General features: G+C 44.8%; 1 protein-coding gene across 4 annotated transcripts in view; it reads right to left on the reverse strand.

Moving 5' to 3' along the window:
- ZNF76 (zinc finger protein 76) overlaps positions 1-16,658 on the reverse strand; it is a 37,553-nt gene that overhangs the window by 11,877 nt on the left and 9,018 nt on the right. For 3 of the 4 annotated variants that reach the window (XM_059701903.1, XM_059701905.1, XM_059701902.1), the window contains exon 2: positions 961-1,126. In XM_059701903.1, coding sequence (XP_059557886.1) covers positions 961-1,033 — 73 coding nt within the window. In that variant the 5' untranslated portion in view covers positions 1,034-1,126. Of the gene's footprint in view, positions 1-960; positions 1,127-12,975; positions 13,118-16,658 lie in introns of those variants that run through there. The other variant, XM_059701904.1, reaches the window with a different exon arrangement.

Below are 16,658 nucleotides of genomic sequence, written 5' to 3' on the forward strand. Positions count from 1 at the left end.
AGCATACTGATGAGATTAGGGGTCTCTTTGTCATCATCAGGAAGCAGACCATTGAAATGAAATCAACAAACAAATTATCTGTAAATCTGGGAACCGAGACACATTTTGACGCCGTGTTGAAGTGAGGGAGGGCGACGTTGCGGTGACAATGCCGTTGTGAGGACGGCGGCGCTCAGACCCAGAAAGGGCAAGACGAAGACGAGGACTGAGACAGTGTTTGCTGGCGCTGTCCGAGGGACACGTGAGGCCATCTGGCGGTTTCTGAGGCTGGAAGGAGCCTGCGGTGAGGGAAGGGTCCCTGGCCCAGAGGCCTGGCCCTTCAACTGCACTCTGTTCTGAAGCCACCCTCACCTTGATCCTAGAGAATCTCAATTTCAGATATACAGTGAATTTTTTTAGTAGTTAGTGTTTTTATTTTAGTATTTTTAGCATTTAGTTCCATGCTTATACATGTCTATCCCATGTAGTATTTGGGACAGACTTATACTACACAATTATTTATTGTTTCTGAAATGCAGCTTTAACAGTGTGGCATGTATTTTTATTTCTGGCGACCCTGGTGGGGCTGAAGGCATGAGCTCTATTCTTGGGTGTCCCTCTCTGGACCTAGAAGAGTATCTTGTGCATGGTAGATGCTCAGTAGATAGTTTGAGCGCTTAAACTTGCTGGGAAGCCTGAGTAACTGGACAGGGTATTGAAAAGCAGGAAGTCAAACCAGCACTGTGTTCATCTATTCCAGAAGTAGTTAAGGAATTCTGCTTTCAGAGGTCTTGGCGCCTACGCTGCTCTGGCCTGGTTTTCTCGCTGCCCAGATGGCGTTTGATTTTAAAGAGTTACCTCAAGAGATGCTCACGCAGAGCAATGTAGAAAGCGGGTGGGAGGCGGGGGAGCCTGTGGACGGGGACCCTCCTCTCCGGAAGCTGGGGGACAAGGGGGTTCTGAGCCTCTGGAAACACTCACCTTTGACCGCCTGCTGGACGTAGGCCGTTGTCCCGTCACTGAGGGTGACTGTCTGCAGCCCCAAGCTCTCCATGGCAAACTGCTGCTCGTGCACTCAGACATGAAGTTGGCTTCTGCCAGCACCGAGAGCCACAGCTGAGGTCAGGGTTCCTCCTGGGTCACAAATCTGAGGAAATGGACAGTTGCACATATGAGTTACAACGCTCCTAAAGCTGCAAGGCACACAGGGAAAGAGTGAATGCAGGCAGCCAAGAAGAAAGAGACAAATTCTTCAAAGTAGATAACTATGTTGGTTTTTATGAAGTGGGTTAAAAATATACACATTTAAGAATTCTAAAAATCAAAATAAATGAACAAGAAATCTAATGAACAAAATAAACTGGTGAATAAAATAGAATTGGAGGCATGGAAACATGGAACAGACTGATGAATCTCAGAGGGAAGGGGAGAGGGGGGTCAGGAAGAGATTAACCAAAGAGCTTACCTATGGACACAGACACAAGGATGGTGAAGGCTTGGGGTGGGGTAGGGCGGGAACCACGTGGAGAAGGGGTTAATGTGGGGGGCGTGTGGGAGGGGAGAGGGACATCTGTAATACTCTCAACAATAAAGATTTTTGGGGAAAAAGAATTCTAAAATTTGAATATAAAAGAGAAGCATGCCAGCCACATTGGTTGTAAATTAAGATTTCATTGATCAAAATCCACTTTTAAACTCGCTCTCCTTAGAGGGAGCCTCACTGAGGCAGCCAGCCAGCCCCACTGCTGCTGGTTCTCTCTACCCATTTCCACCCCTCTCCTGCGCTCAGACCCCCTCACCCACCAGCCCTGCTGACCGTCCTAGTGAACATCCCACAGGCATCACAGATGGAATAGGTCCCCGACAGAACTCACCATCCCCACCCCCAGGACCGTTCCACTTCTAGTATCCCCTATTCCAGGGTGGCACCTCCAGCTACCGGAATCAGGTACACCACTATTTAACAGCTCGCACCAAAATTAACTCAAAATGGACTAAAGAGTTGAATGTAAGACCTGACACCATTAAATTCCTGGAAGAAAACATAGGGGCAAGATCCTTGACATCAGTCTTGGTGATGATTTTTTGAGTTTGACACCAAAAGCAAAGGCAACAAAACCAAAATTAAACAAGGAGGACTACATTATACTAAAAAGCTTCTGCCCAGTAAAGGAAAACCATCAACAAAATGAAAAGGCAACCAACAAAGTGGGAGAAAAAATTTGAAAATCATATATCCAATAATGGTTAATATTCAAAACATATAAAGAACTCCTACAACTCAATAGCAAGAAACTGAACAATATGATTAAAAGCAGGCAGAGGATTTGTATATTTTTCCAAAGACATACCGATGGCCAAAAGGTATATTTAACATCCATAATCACCAGAGAAATGCAAATCAAAACCACAATCAGGTATCTCCACATACATACAAGTTAGAATGGCTATTATAAAAAAGAGGATAAATAATTATTGGCAAGGATATGGAGAAGAGGGAGCTTTTGTGCACTGTTGGTGGGAATGTGAGTTGGCACAGCAATTATGGAAAACTAGAGGTCTAGTGCTTGAAATGTGTAGATGTACCACAGTTTTCTAATCCACTCATCTGCTGATGGGCACTTAGGCTGTTTGCAAATCTTAGCTATTGTAAATTGTGTTGCTATGAACATAGGGGTGCATATATCCTTTCTGATTGGTGTTTCTGGTTTCTTGGGATATTAGTCCTAGAAATTGGATCACTGGTTCAAATGGGAGTTCCATTTTTAACTTTTTGAGGAAACTCCAGACTGTCTTCCAAAGTGTCTGCACCAGCCTGCATTCCCACCAGCTGTGCATGAGTGTTCCTTTTTCTCCACATCCTCTCCAGCACTTGTCACTTGTTGATTTGTTGATGATAGCCATTCTGACAGGTGTGAGATGGTATCTCATTGTTGTTTTGATTTGAATCTCTGATGATTAGTGACTTTGAGCATGTTTTCATATGTCTCTCGGCCTTCTGTATGTCCTCTTTTGAAAAGTGTCTATTTAGGTCCTTTGCTCATTTTTTGATTGGATTGTTTATCTTCCTTTTGTTAAGCTGTATGAGTTCTCTGTAAATTTTGGAGATTAAACCTTTATCTGAAATAGCATTGGCAAATATGTTCTCCCATGCAGTGGGCTCTCTTGTTGTTTTGTTGATGGTTTCTTTTGCTGTGCAGAAGCTTTTTATCTTTATGTAGTCCCATCTGTTTATTTTCTCCTTAGTCTCCATTGCCCTAGGAGCTGTGTCGGTAAAGATGTTGCTACGACATATGTCTGGTATTTTGCTGCCTATGGAGTCTTGTAGGATTTTCATGGTTTCCCATCTTGCATTTAAGTCCTTTAACCGTTTTGAGTTTGTTTTTGTGTATGGTGTAAGTTGGTGATCTAGTTTCATTTTTTTGCATGTATCTGACCAAATATCCCAGAACCATTTATTGAAGAGACTGTCTTGACTCCATTGTATGCTCTTGAGAAGGCAGCCTATTTTTGATGTTTCTATCTCTCCTTTCTCCCTCTCCCCTTTCTCTCTAAAAACCAATAAAAACGTATTTAAAAAAAACCCCAAACAATAAAACAAAACCAAGCTCCTAGATATAGAGAACAGACTGGAGACTACCAGAGGATAGGGGCTGGGTGTGGGCAAAACGGATAAAGGGACAAACTCTGTTATAAAACAAACTAGAGTTCTGGTGCACAAATTCATGCATAGGTGGGGTCCCCAGGGGCGGTGCCGAGATGCGATCAGCTCTCCAAGTGGGTGGTGGGTGGTGGGATGCCCTTGCTGGCCCAGGATCAGGATCCATCTCACTGATGTTTGCACTGATTGTTGGGAGCCACTTGGCGTCCGCTTTTATATCGTTTCTTCTTAGTGGAGCATCTAGAGAGGAGAAGCGGCCGCCAACTTCCAGGAGGCTGGCAGGGTTGTCAGGATTGTGCTGGCAGCACTGGTCTGTCAGTGCCTGGCCCGTTCTCCAGAGATTGGACCTGCAGGACTACTGAGGGAGTGAGTGGCTGCTGCCGGGCTGGTGGGCTGCCAGGACAGGGTCGGTCAGCTGAGCAGCGCTCCCACTGTGGGAGCGCACTGACCACCAGGGGGCAGCTCTTGCACTGAGTGTCTGCCCCCTGGTAGTCAGCGTGTGTCATAGCGACCAGTTGTTCCGGTCATGTGGTCACTTAGGCTTTTATATATATAGATATGCTTTGGGGATACAGTGTATGGCATGGTGGCAATACTATATTGTATATTTGACAGTTACAAACAGGGTAAATCTTAAAAGTTCTCATCACAAGAAAAAAATTCTATACCTATATATGTTGACGGATGTTAACTAGACTTACCATGGTAATAATTTTTCAATATGTACAAATATTAGATCATTATTGTTGTACACCTGAAACTAATGTGTATTGTACAGTAAAACCTCAATATAATGGACTAGTTTGGGCTAGGTGCTGTTTGTTATATAATAAAGTAGCTTTTCCAAATGCGTAGTTAAAAAATTGACAAATTAGTTTATGTTTTTACTTATGTAGACACGTTTGTGTAATTAAAATTAAGTACACATGAAAAGTTCAATTTCACAGAAAAGTTTTCTATATGTGTTACCGTACTTTACATTTATACCGAGGTCTAGTAAATGCGTGCATTCACCAGTTACCCCGAGTAACAAATGCACAGGCTGGGGCGTGGCTTAGTGCGTGTCCAGGTGTTAACACTGCTGCAGAAAGGCACACCACGTGACAACAGAACCAATTACCATGTGCGATGCGGTGTGATCATTTGCTGAACATTGTTTATGAACAGTGACTTTTGCATTTAAAATATGTAGACCAGCGGTTCTCAATCTGTGGGTCGCGAACAATGAAAATACATCCTGCATATCAGATATTTACATTACGATTCACAACAGTAGCAAAATTACAGTTATGAAGTAGCAACGAAAATAATTTTATGGTTGGGGGTCACCACAACATGAGGAACTGTATTAAAGGGTCGTGGCATTAGGAAGGTTGAGAACCACTGATAGACGATAGTTATATTTATTTCTGTTGGCGATATTACTACAGTGTTTTTTCCAACATATGCCCTATTTGTGAAATTTGTTAAAAATAACAGTGAATTCATAACCAAAAAAACCCTGTTAATTTAATTATAAGCAAATATTGGTTAAAAGTATCATAAAATTAACAGGGTGTTAATTTTCACATATGACATACAGACAGGAAATTTTATTAGTTAAACCTCAAGTCCATTAAATCAAGGTCCACAAAGTCAAGAGTTACTGTATGTCAATTATATCTCAAATTTTTAGAAAAGCCTAGCCACCTGTTTCAGGCGAGTATCACCCTCACCTCTTGACTGTATACTATAAGAGTCTCTAACCTATGTCCTCAAACAAACTCTTCCCGGATTCCCATTCATTGTGTGATTTTTTGTCAGGCTGACTTAACAAAAAGTACAAACCTAAATTTACCACTTCTTGATCAAAACTCTTCAAAGGCTTCCTCATAGTCCACCTGCGGACAAGGCTGGTCCCTCCAAAGTCCCTGCAGCCCCGGGCCCTGCCTCTTCCCAGCACCCGCACTCCTCCACCCTCTTCACTCCGTATCACACCTCTAACAGCTGCTGCCTACACAGGGCTCTGGGCTGCAGCCGGGCTCCCGGGCCGCTGTGGGCGCTCTACAGATCCCTGCGGAGTGGCTCACAGGGTCCTCGTGCGCGAGGAGGGGCGCGGGAGCGTCCGGCTGGCAGACTTCCTCGGCACCTGCCGTGGCGTGGAGCCGGCTGGGGCTGGAGAGCCCGCACTCGTGAAGCTTCTGCTCCTGGTTCAGTGGTTAAGATTCTCTTTGCCACACACCCAAAGAATTCCCTGGGCTTGGAATCCAGATGGGCTACTTGATCCTCACTACCCACCAGCTGATCCCATCAAAGCTGCCCAAACTGTGTCCACGTCAGAGCACCCAGAGAGGAGAGGCTATCTGCATGCGACGCCTTGGATATTGCTGCCTGAAGCCAGAAGCAACACCAGCTGGGACTCTGGTAGCCCCAGGGGCTGAACAGATCAACTTCTTAACATAACTACAGGCCATTTGTGACACACTGGTTGGGATGCTCTACCCTAGACTTGGCGTCTCCGGTAGGATAATTCATTCATTCTGTCCATAAACACTTACGGAATGGGCTAAGCTCCAGGGACAGCAATACTACTACCATCAATAATGAAGACTGCTGTAGCGCTAACTATGTACTAAGCATTTTACATGTAACTCATTTAATCCTCACCACAATCCTATTATCATCTTCATTTTACAATTGAGGAAATTGAAGTGGGAGAGGAGGATTTGAACCCAGGCCGTCTGGATCTGAAGTACTCTACTATGCTGCCTAGTACAGAGGATTTTACTAGTAGCTGGGGTTTATGAACCCTGAAGCTACCTAAAAACAGTGTGAGCTTGAGCATTTTTCTGAAGTGGGAGGAGTCCAAGACTGTCATCAGTCTTACAGGGATTAAAGGTAGCCCTTGCTGGTTAGGGTCAGCGGTTAGAATGTTGGTCCACAGACCTAGGGGTTGCAGGTTCAATCCCCAGTCAAGGGCACATACCTTGGTTGCATGTTCCCCAGCCCCAGTAGGGATTCGTGCAGAAGGCAATCAATCAATATGTCTCTCTCACATCGATGTTTCTCTCTCTCTCTCCCTCCCCCTCCTCCCTCCCTTCCACTCTCTCTGAAAATCAATGGAAAAAATATCCTCTGGTGAGAATTAACAACAACAAACAAACAAACAACTGGTCTAGGTGGGAATTCTGACATCTGACCCATCTTCTGGTTTGCTGGGACCCCAGCAGTGACCCCCCAAGTTGGCCCAGAGCCCTGATAACTCCCACAGAGTCCCACTCTTATGGAAGAAAGCGCTGGTCTGGCCTCTCTTAGTCTGCTCCATGATCCTCGACTTTCACGCTCTTTACCAGGGAGGGAAATTGTTCTGGTAACTGGTTGCTGTGTAAAGGTATTGTGTCAGAAACAAGAAAACATGTGAGAGTCTAGGTCTGAAATAAAGCAGACTATAAATTGAAAGGGATTACAAAATGACCTCAAATCTGCCTGGCTGGGCCCAGAGCTGCTGTAGCAATGGTGGTTTAACTAAGCTCATCTCTATACTATTGGGACTTGTGGAGGAAAATTCATAGTGTGGTTATGAACACAAGCTCTGCAGTGAGACAGTGTGGATTCTACCTCTTTGAAACTGTGTACTCTTGGGCAACTGAACCTCTCTGAGCCTCAGATGGCACTTCTACAAAAGGGGATAGTCCTGGCCGGTGGCTCCGTGGTTAGAATGTCAGACTGAGCACCGAAGGGTCGTGGGTTCGATTCTGGTCAAGGGCACAGGTTTGATCCCCGGCCTCAGTGGGGGCATGTGCAGAAGGCAACCAATTGATGTCTCTCTCTCTCACATCAATGTTTCTCTCTTCCTCTCTCCCCTCCTTCCATTCTCTCTCTAAAAAAATAAATAGAAAAAATATTCTTGGGTGAGATTAACAAAAAGGGGTGTGGGGTGGACAATAATGAAACCTTCCTCACAGGTTGCTGTAAGAGCTAGATGAGGTCACGTGTGTCAGCATTTAGCACAGGGCTGGGATACAGGAAGTACTTTGGAAATATGGGCTCCAAGGAGGGGATGGGAGAGGAGCCTAAAGGGAAATGCGTTTGAAGCAATGGGTAGTTCTAAAACAGAGCCAGGGACAGTGGCAACAGCCCAGGACCAGTCTGCAGAAATGGCTTCTAATCTTGATTCCACCTCCCGTGACAGCCACCTCATCTGTAAAATGAAGCACTGGCCTGATGACCCTGAATTCCTTTCCACTGCTCATGCTCGTTACATTTATCAAACATATAGCCCTTAGTATGTGCCTGCCACTGTCCAGAGCACATTAACTCTTTTATTCGTTTTTTAAAAATTTGTTTTTATTGATTTTAGAGAAAGAGGAAAGGAGAGGAAGAGAGGGGGGAAAGGAGAGAAGGAGAGAGACATCGACGTGAGAATCATCAACCGGCTGCTTCCTGCACACACTCTGACCGGGGACGAGCCTGAAACCTGGGCATGTGCCCTGACCAGGAATCGAACTGGCGATCTTCTGGTGCATGGGCTAATGCTCAACCAACTGAGCCACACCATCTAGGGCAACTCTTCTTTCTAATCTTAAGAATAATCCTATGAGGATGTAAGTCCATTTTGCCCATTTTACAGATGAGGTGACTGAGGCTTAGAGGTGAAGTAATTTGTCCAAGTTTCCATAGCTGAAGCCAGGATTCAAAGCCAGGCAGGCTGGCCCCATACCTCTCAATATCTGGTGTATTTCTTCCTTCTGCCAATCCACTGTGACACAATGTCAGCTCTTAAAACCCTAGAATATTGGTTGTTTAACTTTCATCTCATCCACTGCAACTGAAACCCAGTTCTTCTTGACCTGCCATACTGGAAAGCGGGAACAGCTGAGAGCCACATTTCCCCTTGAGTCTCCTTACACTCAAAGCAAAGCCATCTCCACTCCTTCACATGTTCTCACGTTCGGGCTAAATATTCGATTTTCCTCCTTAAGCTTCATAATATAAACCTGGGGCGGAGAACGTCCAACCAAGGCCTTATAAGGCCCGAGAAATCATTTGGCCTGGCCCTGCCAAGGCGTTAGGGGTGAGTTAATTAAATGTTTGACCAAATAGAGCAGGCTAATTTTTAACACATTGTTTGCGGGTAGTTTTTATTGCGCGCTAACAGGTGGCGCGGGCCATTTTTGGTAATTTTTTGCGCAAATGGCAACGTTCAGTAAAATTCCGGTAACTTTAGTTTACGTATTTATACGTTACCCGCATTCTACCGCTAGTCTATAAAAAACGTATTAATACGTGTCCTGCGCTCTACTACACTGGTAGAACGTATAAATACGTAAAACGTGTAAACACGTTTCCCACATACAATGTGTTAAGTTGATAATTTTGTATGTCCTGAGAATGATGTTATAAACATACAAATGGCCCTTGGCAGAAAAAAGGTTCCCCACCCGATTATAAACCTTTAAGACAGTCCACTCTTGCTCGCTAACCTTCCCCCGATGGCTGACGCTGCCTTCCACCAGCGCCTGACAGAGGTGCTTCACGGCTGCCAGGCAGGTACAAGTGTCTGCCACTTCTCTCCCTTGATTTCATCAAATGGTTTTCTCTGAATCCTACTGCGTCGGTACTAAACTCACAACACTGAGACTGGCAGAGTCAAAGAGAGGCCTCAGATGGCTGCGTATGAGCTCCTGCCTGCACTTGACACTTTAGATTCACAACTCCGGTGGCCCCCTGAGGAAGGGCGAGGGGAGCAGGGCAGCTGCTCTGTTTCTCTGCGGAGGGTTAGGGTTACCAGCTCCCCCATGACCTGAGCTGAGAGGGGAGAGACAGACTGGGGGAGGGCAAAGGGGATAAGAGCCCTGACAAAAGGTAGGGATGACTCTCCCAGAAGTAGCAGCAAGTCCAGTTTCAGTTTATTGCTTTTTGTTGTTGGTATTTTTTGTTAATCCTCACCCAAGGATATTTTTCCATTGATTTTTACAAAGAGTGGAAGGGAGGGGACAGAGAGAGAAAGATCGATGTGAGAGAGACACATCGGTTAGCTGCCTCTGCAAGCCCTGGGCATCAAGCCTGCAACCCAGGCAACGTGCCCTTGACTAGACTCAAACCCAGGACCCTTCAGTCCACGGGCCGACACTCTATCCACTGAGCCAAACCGGCTAGGGCTGTTTGTTGCATTTTTAAATGAGCTTAACCTATTGACTCTGATGCAGGAAATAGCCCTGACTTCATAATCGGGGGGGGGGGGGGGAGGGGGGGAGAGGGGGGCGCAAAAATAGGTTTATAGTTATGAGTACTCAAAACATGGAGTTTATCCTTGAATTATTATTATTATTTTAAAACATATTTTGATTTTTTACAGAGAGGAAGGGAGAGGGATAGAGAGTTAGAAACATCGATGGGAGAGAAACATCCATCAGCTGCCTCCTGCACACCTCCTACTGGGGATGTGCCTGCAACCAAGGTACATGCCCTTGACTGGAATTGAACCTGGGAACTTAGAGTCCACAGGCTGATGCTCTATCCACTGAGCTAAACTGGTCAGAGCTCCTTGAATTATTATTTATTAATTATGGTATTATTTCCATATGAACAACTGTAAACCCACCCCATATAGAAATGCTTTCCAATGTAAAAACATAAATTATACTTATTGGGGAGAAATAACGTTTAGAAAAACATTTTAGAGACTTTAGGGCTCGCTGTGAAACGAAGTGTGCTTAACCCGCATCCTCACGGCAGGAAAATGCGGGGCCCGAGAGATGGGAAACTAGAGGAGCCATGTGCTTGTTTCCGCCCTCCGTCCACCCTGGTTCAAGGATAACCTGCTCCACACACACTGGGCTCCTCCGTGACCTCAACCTGCTCTCTCTTCCATCACTTTCTGCCACCAGCACTCCCTGGGCATGCAGAACAGGCTTTCTGTATTCTGTCTCAGCCAGCCTAGAGGGCAACTGTATTTAGAAGCAAAAAAAAAAAAAAAAAGGGAACTTAGGAAAAAATGTGACTTCTCACTCAAGAAAGGCCTCATTTGGGAATATAGAAAACTTCTCAGAGAGGACAAAATGGCATTAAATTGGGAGGGATAAAGGCCGAGAGAGTCAAGGGGCAAATTAGAACCAGATTTGGAAGAGCTGTAGTGAAATTATTCAGTATTCGTTACTATAGAAAAAGACTTCAATGCACACACACTGATGTTAAAAGCCCAAATCACTTTTTAGTATGGTTCCTATTTGGCTACTACAGTTTTACAGTTTTGAATTAGTCACAGCAAAAGGAGTAATTAGGCAAAAGGATTATTTTCAATTTCAAAAGGACAGTGAAGATGCAGACTCCATTACTGTAGAAGAGAATTCATTTAAACGAACGCAGCCAACTTAAAAATCTACTTGTCAGCCATATGTTTAAGGGAATTTTAACACCTTAGTTTGTAAACGCCCAATCATGGCTGAGTTTCAAAGCCACTTTTTGTCCATGAAAAGAAAAGCCCAGGATAAAGGCATTTGGAAGGGTTATCCTAAGGATTTGCTTTACACCAACAAGAAGTTAGTAGGGCTCTGATGAAGTGCCACCAGGACTGTTTGTGGAGTCGGCGTGGGGTGACCACTGGCTGAGGAAGGGCTATTGAGAGTGGAGCCCTCCCGCACCAGCAGGACAGACGGGACGCCACAGCTGGTTAGAACCACCGCCCTGTGACAGAAAGGTTACATTTACTTCATTAGCTCATTAAAATGGAACAATAGCCAGATCCTTACAAGGAAGAGAAGGCAAAAACAAGCACACACACAAAAAATCAAGTCAAAAGAAGAGTTAGTTTAAGAAAACATTAGGGGGAAACAGTAAAGAAATAAACCATAAGACATGATATTAAAAACACATACAACTGAACTGTACGCCTAAAAATGGTTGAGGGCGCCTGGCCAGTGTGGGTCAGTTGGTTGTGCATCGTCCCATGCACTCAAGAGGTCACCGCTTGGATTCCCAGTCAGAGCAGATGCCCAATTTGTGGGCTCGATCCCCAGTGTGAGGCATGCAAGAGCTAGCCGAATGGTGTTTCTCTCTCATAGATGTTTCTATCTCTCTCTCCCTCTGTATAAAATCAATAAAACAATGTATTTAAGAAAAAAAGATGGTTAAGATGCCCTGGCAGTTGTGGTTCAGTGGTTACAGCGTTTGCCCTTGAACTGAAGAGTTCTGGCGTTTGATTCCCAGTCAAGGGCGCATGCCTGGGTTGCAGGTTTGACCCCTGGCCCCTGTTGGGGTGAGTGCTGGAGGCACTCTTGCATCAAAAATTTCTCTTTCCCTCCCCCAACCTCCCTCCCTTCCACTCTCTCTAAAAACCAATTAAAAAATATCCTCAGGTGAGGATTAACAACAACAAAAAATTAATTAAGATGGCAAATCTTACATTATGTGTATTTTACCACAATTTTAAAAGTTGGGTGAAAAAAATACATGCAGACACATAACAAACCTCTAAGAACAATATCCAATTCCCACTGGACAAATAAGGCTACAATATGAAATGAAAAGCAAAAAAACAAACAAAAACACACACAAAGAAAGAATAATCATGACGCTATTTTACTTACTGGTATTAAATGACCAAAACTCAAAGTAAAAGTATTAACATCCAATAGACAATGAGATACTACTACACTCCCATTAGAATGGCCAAAATCCAAAACACCGACAACACCAAATGCTGGCAAGTATGTGGAGGAACAGAAACTCTTATTTATAGCTGGTGGGAAGGCAAGATGGTGCTCTGGGAGACAGTTGGGCAGTTTCTTACAAAGCTAACCATACTCTTACCAAATGATCCAACAATCCTAGTCCTAATTTACCCGAATGACTTGAAAACTTGTGCTCATACCTTCACTCTCGGGAAGCAGCCGAGAGTGTCCTTTAAAAAATAAACTGTGGTACATCTACACAATGGAATATTCAGTGGTAAAAAGAAATGAGCGAAGTCATAAAAAGACATAGAGGAACCCTAAATGCATTTTGCTAAGTGAAAGAAGCCAATCTGAAAAGACTACATACAATATGAGTTCAACTATGTGGCATTCTAGAAAAGGCAAAACTATGGGGACAGTGAAAATACCAGTGGTTGCCAAGGGTGCAGAGGGAGGGGAGGAGGGATGAAGAGGTGGAGCACCGGGCATTTTGGGCAGTGAAACTATTCTGTGTGACATGTAATGCTGGGTCCTGACATTATGCAATTCACACAATCCATGGGATGTACAACGCAGAGTGAATCATAATGTACACTGTGGACTTTAGTTACTAATGCACCAACACTGGTTCATCAATTGTAGCAGATAACCGCATAATGCAAGATGTTAATACAGGCACACCTTGTGTTTTTGTGCTTCACAAATACTGCTTTAAAAAAAACTGAAGGTTTGTGGCAATTCACTGAGTAAACATTAACAGGAGTTTGGAAGAAGTGGATTCCAGCCCTCATGGGTGACTCTGAGGGGCTCAGGGTGTCAGTGGAGGAAGCAACTGCAGATGTGGTGGAAACAGCAAGAGAACCAGGGTTAGAAGTGGAGTCTGAAGATGTGGCTCAGTGGCTGCATCTCGCGATAAAACTGTAACGGATGAGGAGTCTCACCGGTGAACAAAGAAAGCGGTTTCTTGAGATAGAGTCTACTTTGGTGGAGATGCTGTGAAGACTGTGGAAATGACAACAAAGGATTTAGGATGTTACACAAACTTAGGTGATAAATCAGGGTTGAGAGGGCTGGCTCCAATTTTGAAAGTTCTACTGCGGGTAGAATGCTATCAAACAGCGTCACACGCTACAGAGAATCAGTCGTGAAAGGAAGAGCCAACGATGCTACAAACGTCACTGTCTTATTTTAAGAATCCGCCACGGCCACACCGCCCTTCAGCAACCACTGCCCTGACCAGTCAGCAGACACTGACATCGAGGCACAGCCCCCACCAGCAAAAAGATTATGACTCGTATGATTGCTGAAGGCTCAGATATTGGGGAGCAGTTACTAGTTATGTACACTGTGTTTTAACACATAATGCTAATGCTCGCTTATAGACTGCGGTATAGTGTCAACATAACTTTTATATGTATAGAGAAACCCAAAACTTCTATGACTCACGTTATTGCAACATTTGCTTTGCTGTCGTGGTCTGGAACTGAACCTGAAATATCTCCAAGGTCTGCTTAAAATAGGGGAAATTGGGAACGGAGGTGGGGGGAAGTATATGGGATTACTCTGTACTTTGTTCAATTTTTCTGTATACTTAAAACTGCTCTAAGAAATAAAGTCTATTAATAAAATAAAAAAGATCCCAACCATGGATGTTGGCAACACCAGGAGGCTGGCCCACACGTGCACTGCTGATGGCACTAGACTCCCCAGAGCCGAACCCCACTGGGGAAAGTTCTGCATCTGAGAGCTAATAACCTCATCTTCGTAATTCATCCCACAAAAGGTGTCCACAGAAAACAAGAGCTATCTGCACAAGGATCCCTGTTTAAACATTTTAGACAAGAACCACGAACCGTCTAGATCAGGGGTCCTCAAACTACGGCCCGCGGGCCACATGCAAATACACATATTGTATTTGTTCCCGTTTTGTTTTTTTACTTCAAGTAAGATATGTGCAGTGTGCACAGGAATTTGTTCATAGTTTTTTTTTTTAAACTATAGTCCGGCCCTCCAACGGTCTGAGGGACAGTGAACTGGCCCCCTGTTTAAAAAGTTTGAGGACCCCTGACTAGATTAATGGAGAAGGGTTCGCAAATTAATGCTAAGTGAAAAAAGACATCAGCTCACAGAAACCTTAACTCCAAGTGACATGATGGTAGAAGAGGCCAAGAAGAGATGAATAGTTGAGCTGAAAGGGGTATAATCTTTAAAAAATAAGGTCGCTGACATGAATAGGTGGCAGCATTGGGCTGCGGTAATTCTCCAGTGGACACGAAACCCGTTTGCTTGGTTGCCAGCTCCTCCCTAGGATTTTCCTTTATTCTCCCACAGCCCCTCTGTTACTCCCTGCACCGTATCCCTCCTCGGCACTGCACTGCAAGGAGAGGTGTCTGCTCTTCCTCTAATGCACGCCAGTGTGAGTGCTGAGGTCGGGAACGAATTCCTCTGGAATTTTTCTTCCTTTTTTTCTAACCACCAAAGGCCCAGTTACCTCTTTTGAATATATTTTTAAATGCAATGTTCTTCAAACTAGACTGTTGTGCTCTGTGTATCTTCTGGAACGGAGTGTCATGGTGGGGCTCCACGATTCAGTGCCTACCTTGACCTCTAGGTAGTCTATATATTCCTTTTGACTCTGAGAGTCTGTTTATTAAGGCTGGGGACAGTGGAGCAGGAGGGATTTAGAACAGAAGAAGCAACAGGAGAGCCGGGCGGGGCTGCTCTGGCTCCAGACATGTTACAGGGAAGAAATGAGTCGATGGGGGCTGCCGTTAGCTCACCGGGAAGGCAGAGAGAGGGGGCCTTGGGGACAGGGAGTGAGCCCGGGACAAGCTGCCGCTGCCCATTGCTCCCCTGGCTGCGAGTGTGGTGGGGACCTTAGCATTTAGGAGATGCACGCCTGAGAGGGAAGAGAGGCATGGGCATGCTCCGGGGAGGGAGCGCACGCCATGTACATTCTTAACTCAAATCAATGTTCATGACGCCAAAGGGAAACAGGCATCACGTCCAGGGAGTACACACTGGTGCAAGCTCTATGTGGAGCAATTTGCCGTATCAATCAAAATTAGCAATGTATACACCACCTGACCCAGCAATTTCAGGTCTAGTCCAAGGTTATTCATGGCATCCTTGTATGCACTAATAACAAAAAATTAGAAATAGCATAAATAGCAGCCACAGGAGAGCTGGGGCGGGGCTGCTTTGGCTCTCTAGAAATACAGGACTTCTTTACTATGTAGACATTAATAAATGAGGGAGCCCTTAACATATTGACATGAAAAACTAAAATACAGGTTGGACAAAAGTAGGGTTAGAGTTGTGAGTACACGAAACCGTTTATTCTTGTATTATTATTAATTATTGTGTTATTTTCCACACAAACAATTGTAAACCTACTTTTGCCCCACCCTGTATATTAAATAAAAATGCAAGATATAAAACAGTGCCTTTTGTATGCACCCATGGGCATTAAAAAATAATCTGTGGAAAGATAATTAAGAAATAATTAACCAGGGCTGCCTGTGGAAAGCTAAGTGACTGGGGCAAAACAAGAGAAGGGTGACTCTTCACTATGTATCTTTCTTTTTTTAAATATATTTTTATTGGTATCAGAGAGGAAGCGAGAGGGAGAGAGAGAAACATCAATGATGAAAGAGAATCACTGATTGGCTGCCTCCTGCACGCCCCACACTGGGGATCAAGTCCGCAACCCGGGCATGTGGCCTTGACTGGAATCAAACCTGGGACCCTTCATTCCGCAGGCTGACACTCTATCCACTGAGCCAAACTGGCCAGCGCTATATTTTTCATACTTAAAAAACCCCGAAAGCCTCATGAATGTATTACCCATGTAAAAGAAATAAAAATCTTATCTAATAAAGAGGGAATATGCAAATTGACCATTACACCATAATGGCCAAGATGGCTGTGCCCATAGCAGAGGTAGGGATCCCGTAACACAAGATGGCTGTGCCCACAGCGGAGGCCGAGCTCCAGTAACAAGTCTTAATGAGCAATCAGCAGGGACCTGAGGCTGCGTGGCGCTTGCCCCCCCCGCCCAGTGGGGCTTGACAAGGGTGGGGTCAGCAGGGTCTGGATCTCGCCCAGTGGAGCTGGGACCTGCTGGGTCTGGGTCTCATGCAATTTTGTGGCGCCACGGGTGGGCGAGGACTTGAGTCTGCGTCCCGCGGCATGCCCCAGACTCTGACAGGAGGAAGATTTTCATATACATTTTACTAATTTTCTTTCCTCTCTGACACTTCAATTATAGAGAAAGGCAAATAGCAATATTAAAATATTTCCTCTAGCCCTAACCAGTTTGGCTCAGTGGATAGAGCGTCAGCCTGCAGACTGAAAGATCCCAG

The sequence above is a fragment of the Myotis daubentonii genome, chromosome 6, assembly GCF_963259705.1.
Source record: "Myotis daubentonii chromosome 6, mMyoDau2.1, whole genome shotgun sequence".
NCBI lineage: Eukaryota > Metazoa > Chordata > Mammalia > Chiroptera > Vespertilionidae > Myotis > Myotis daubentonii.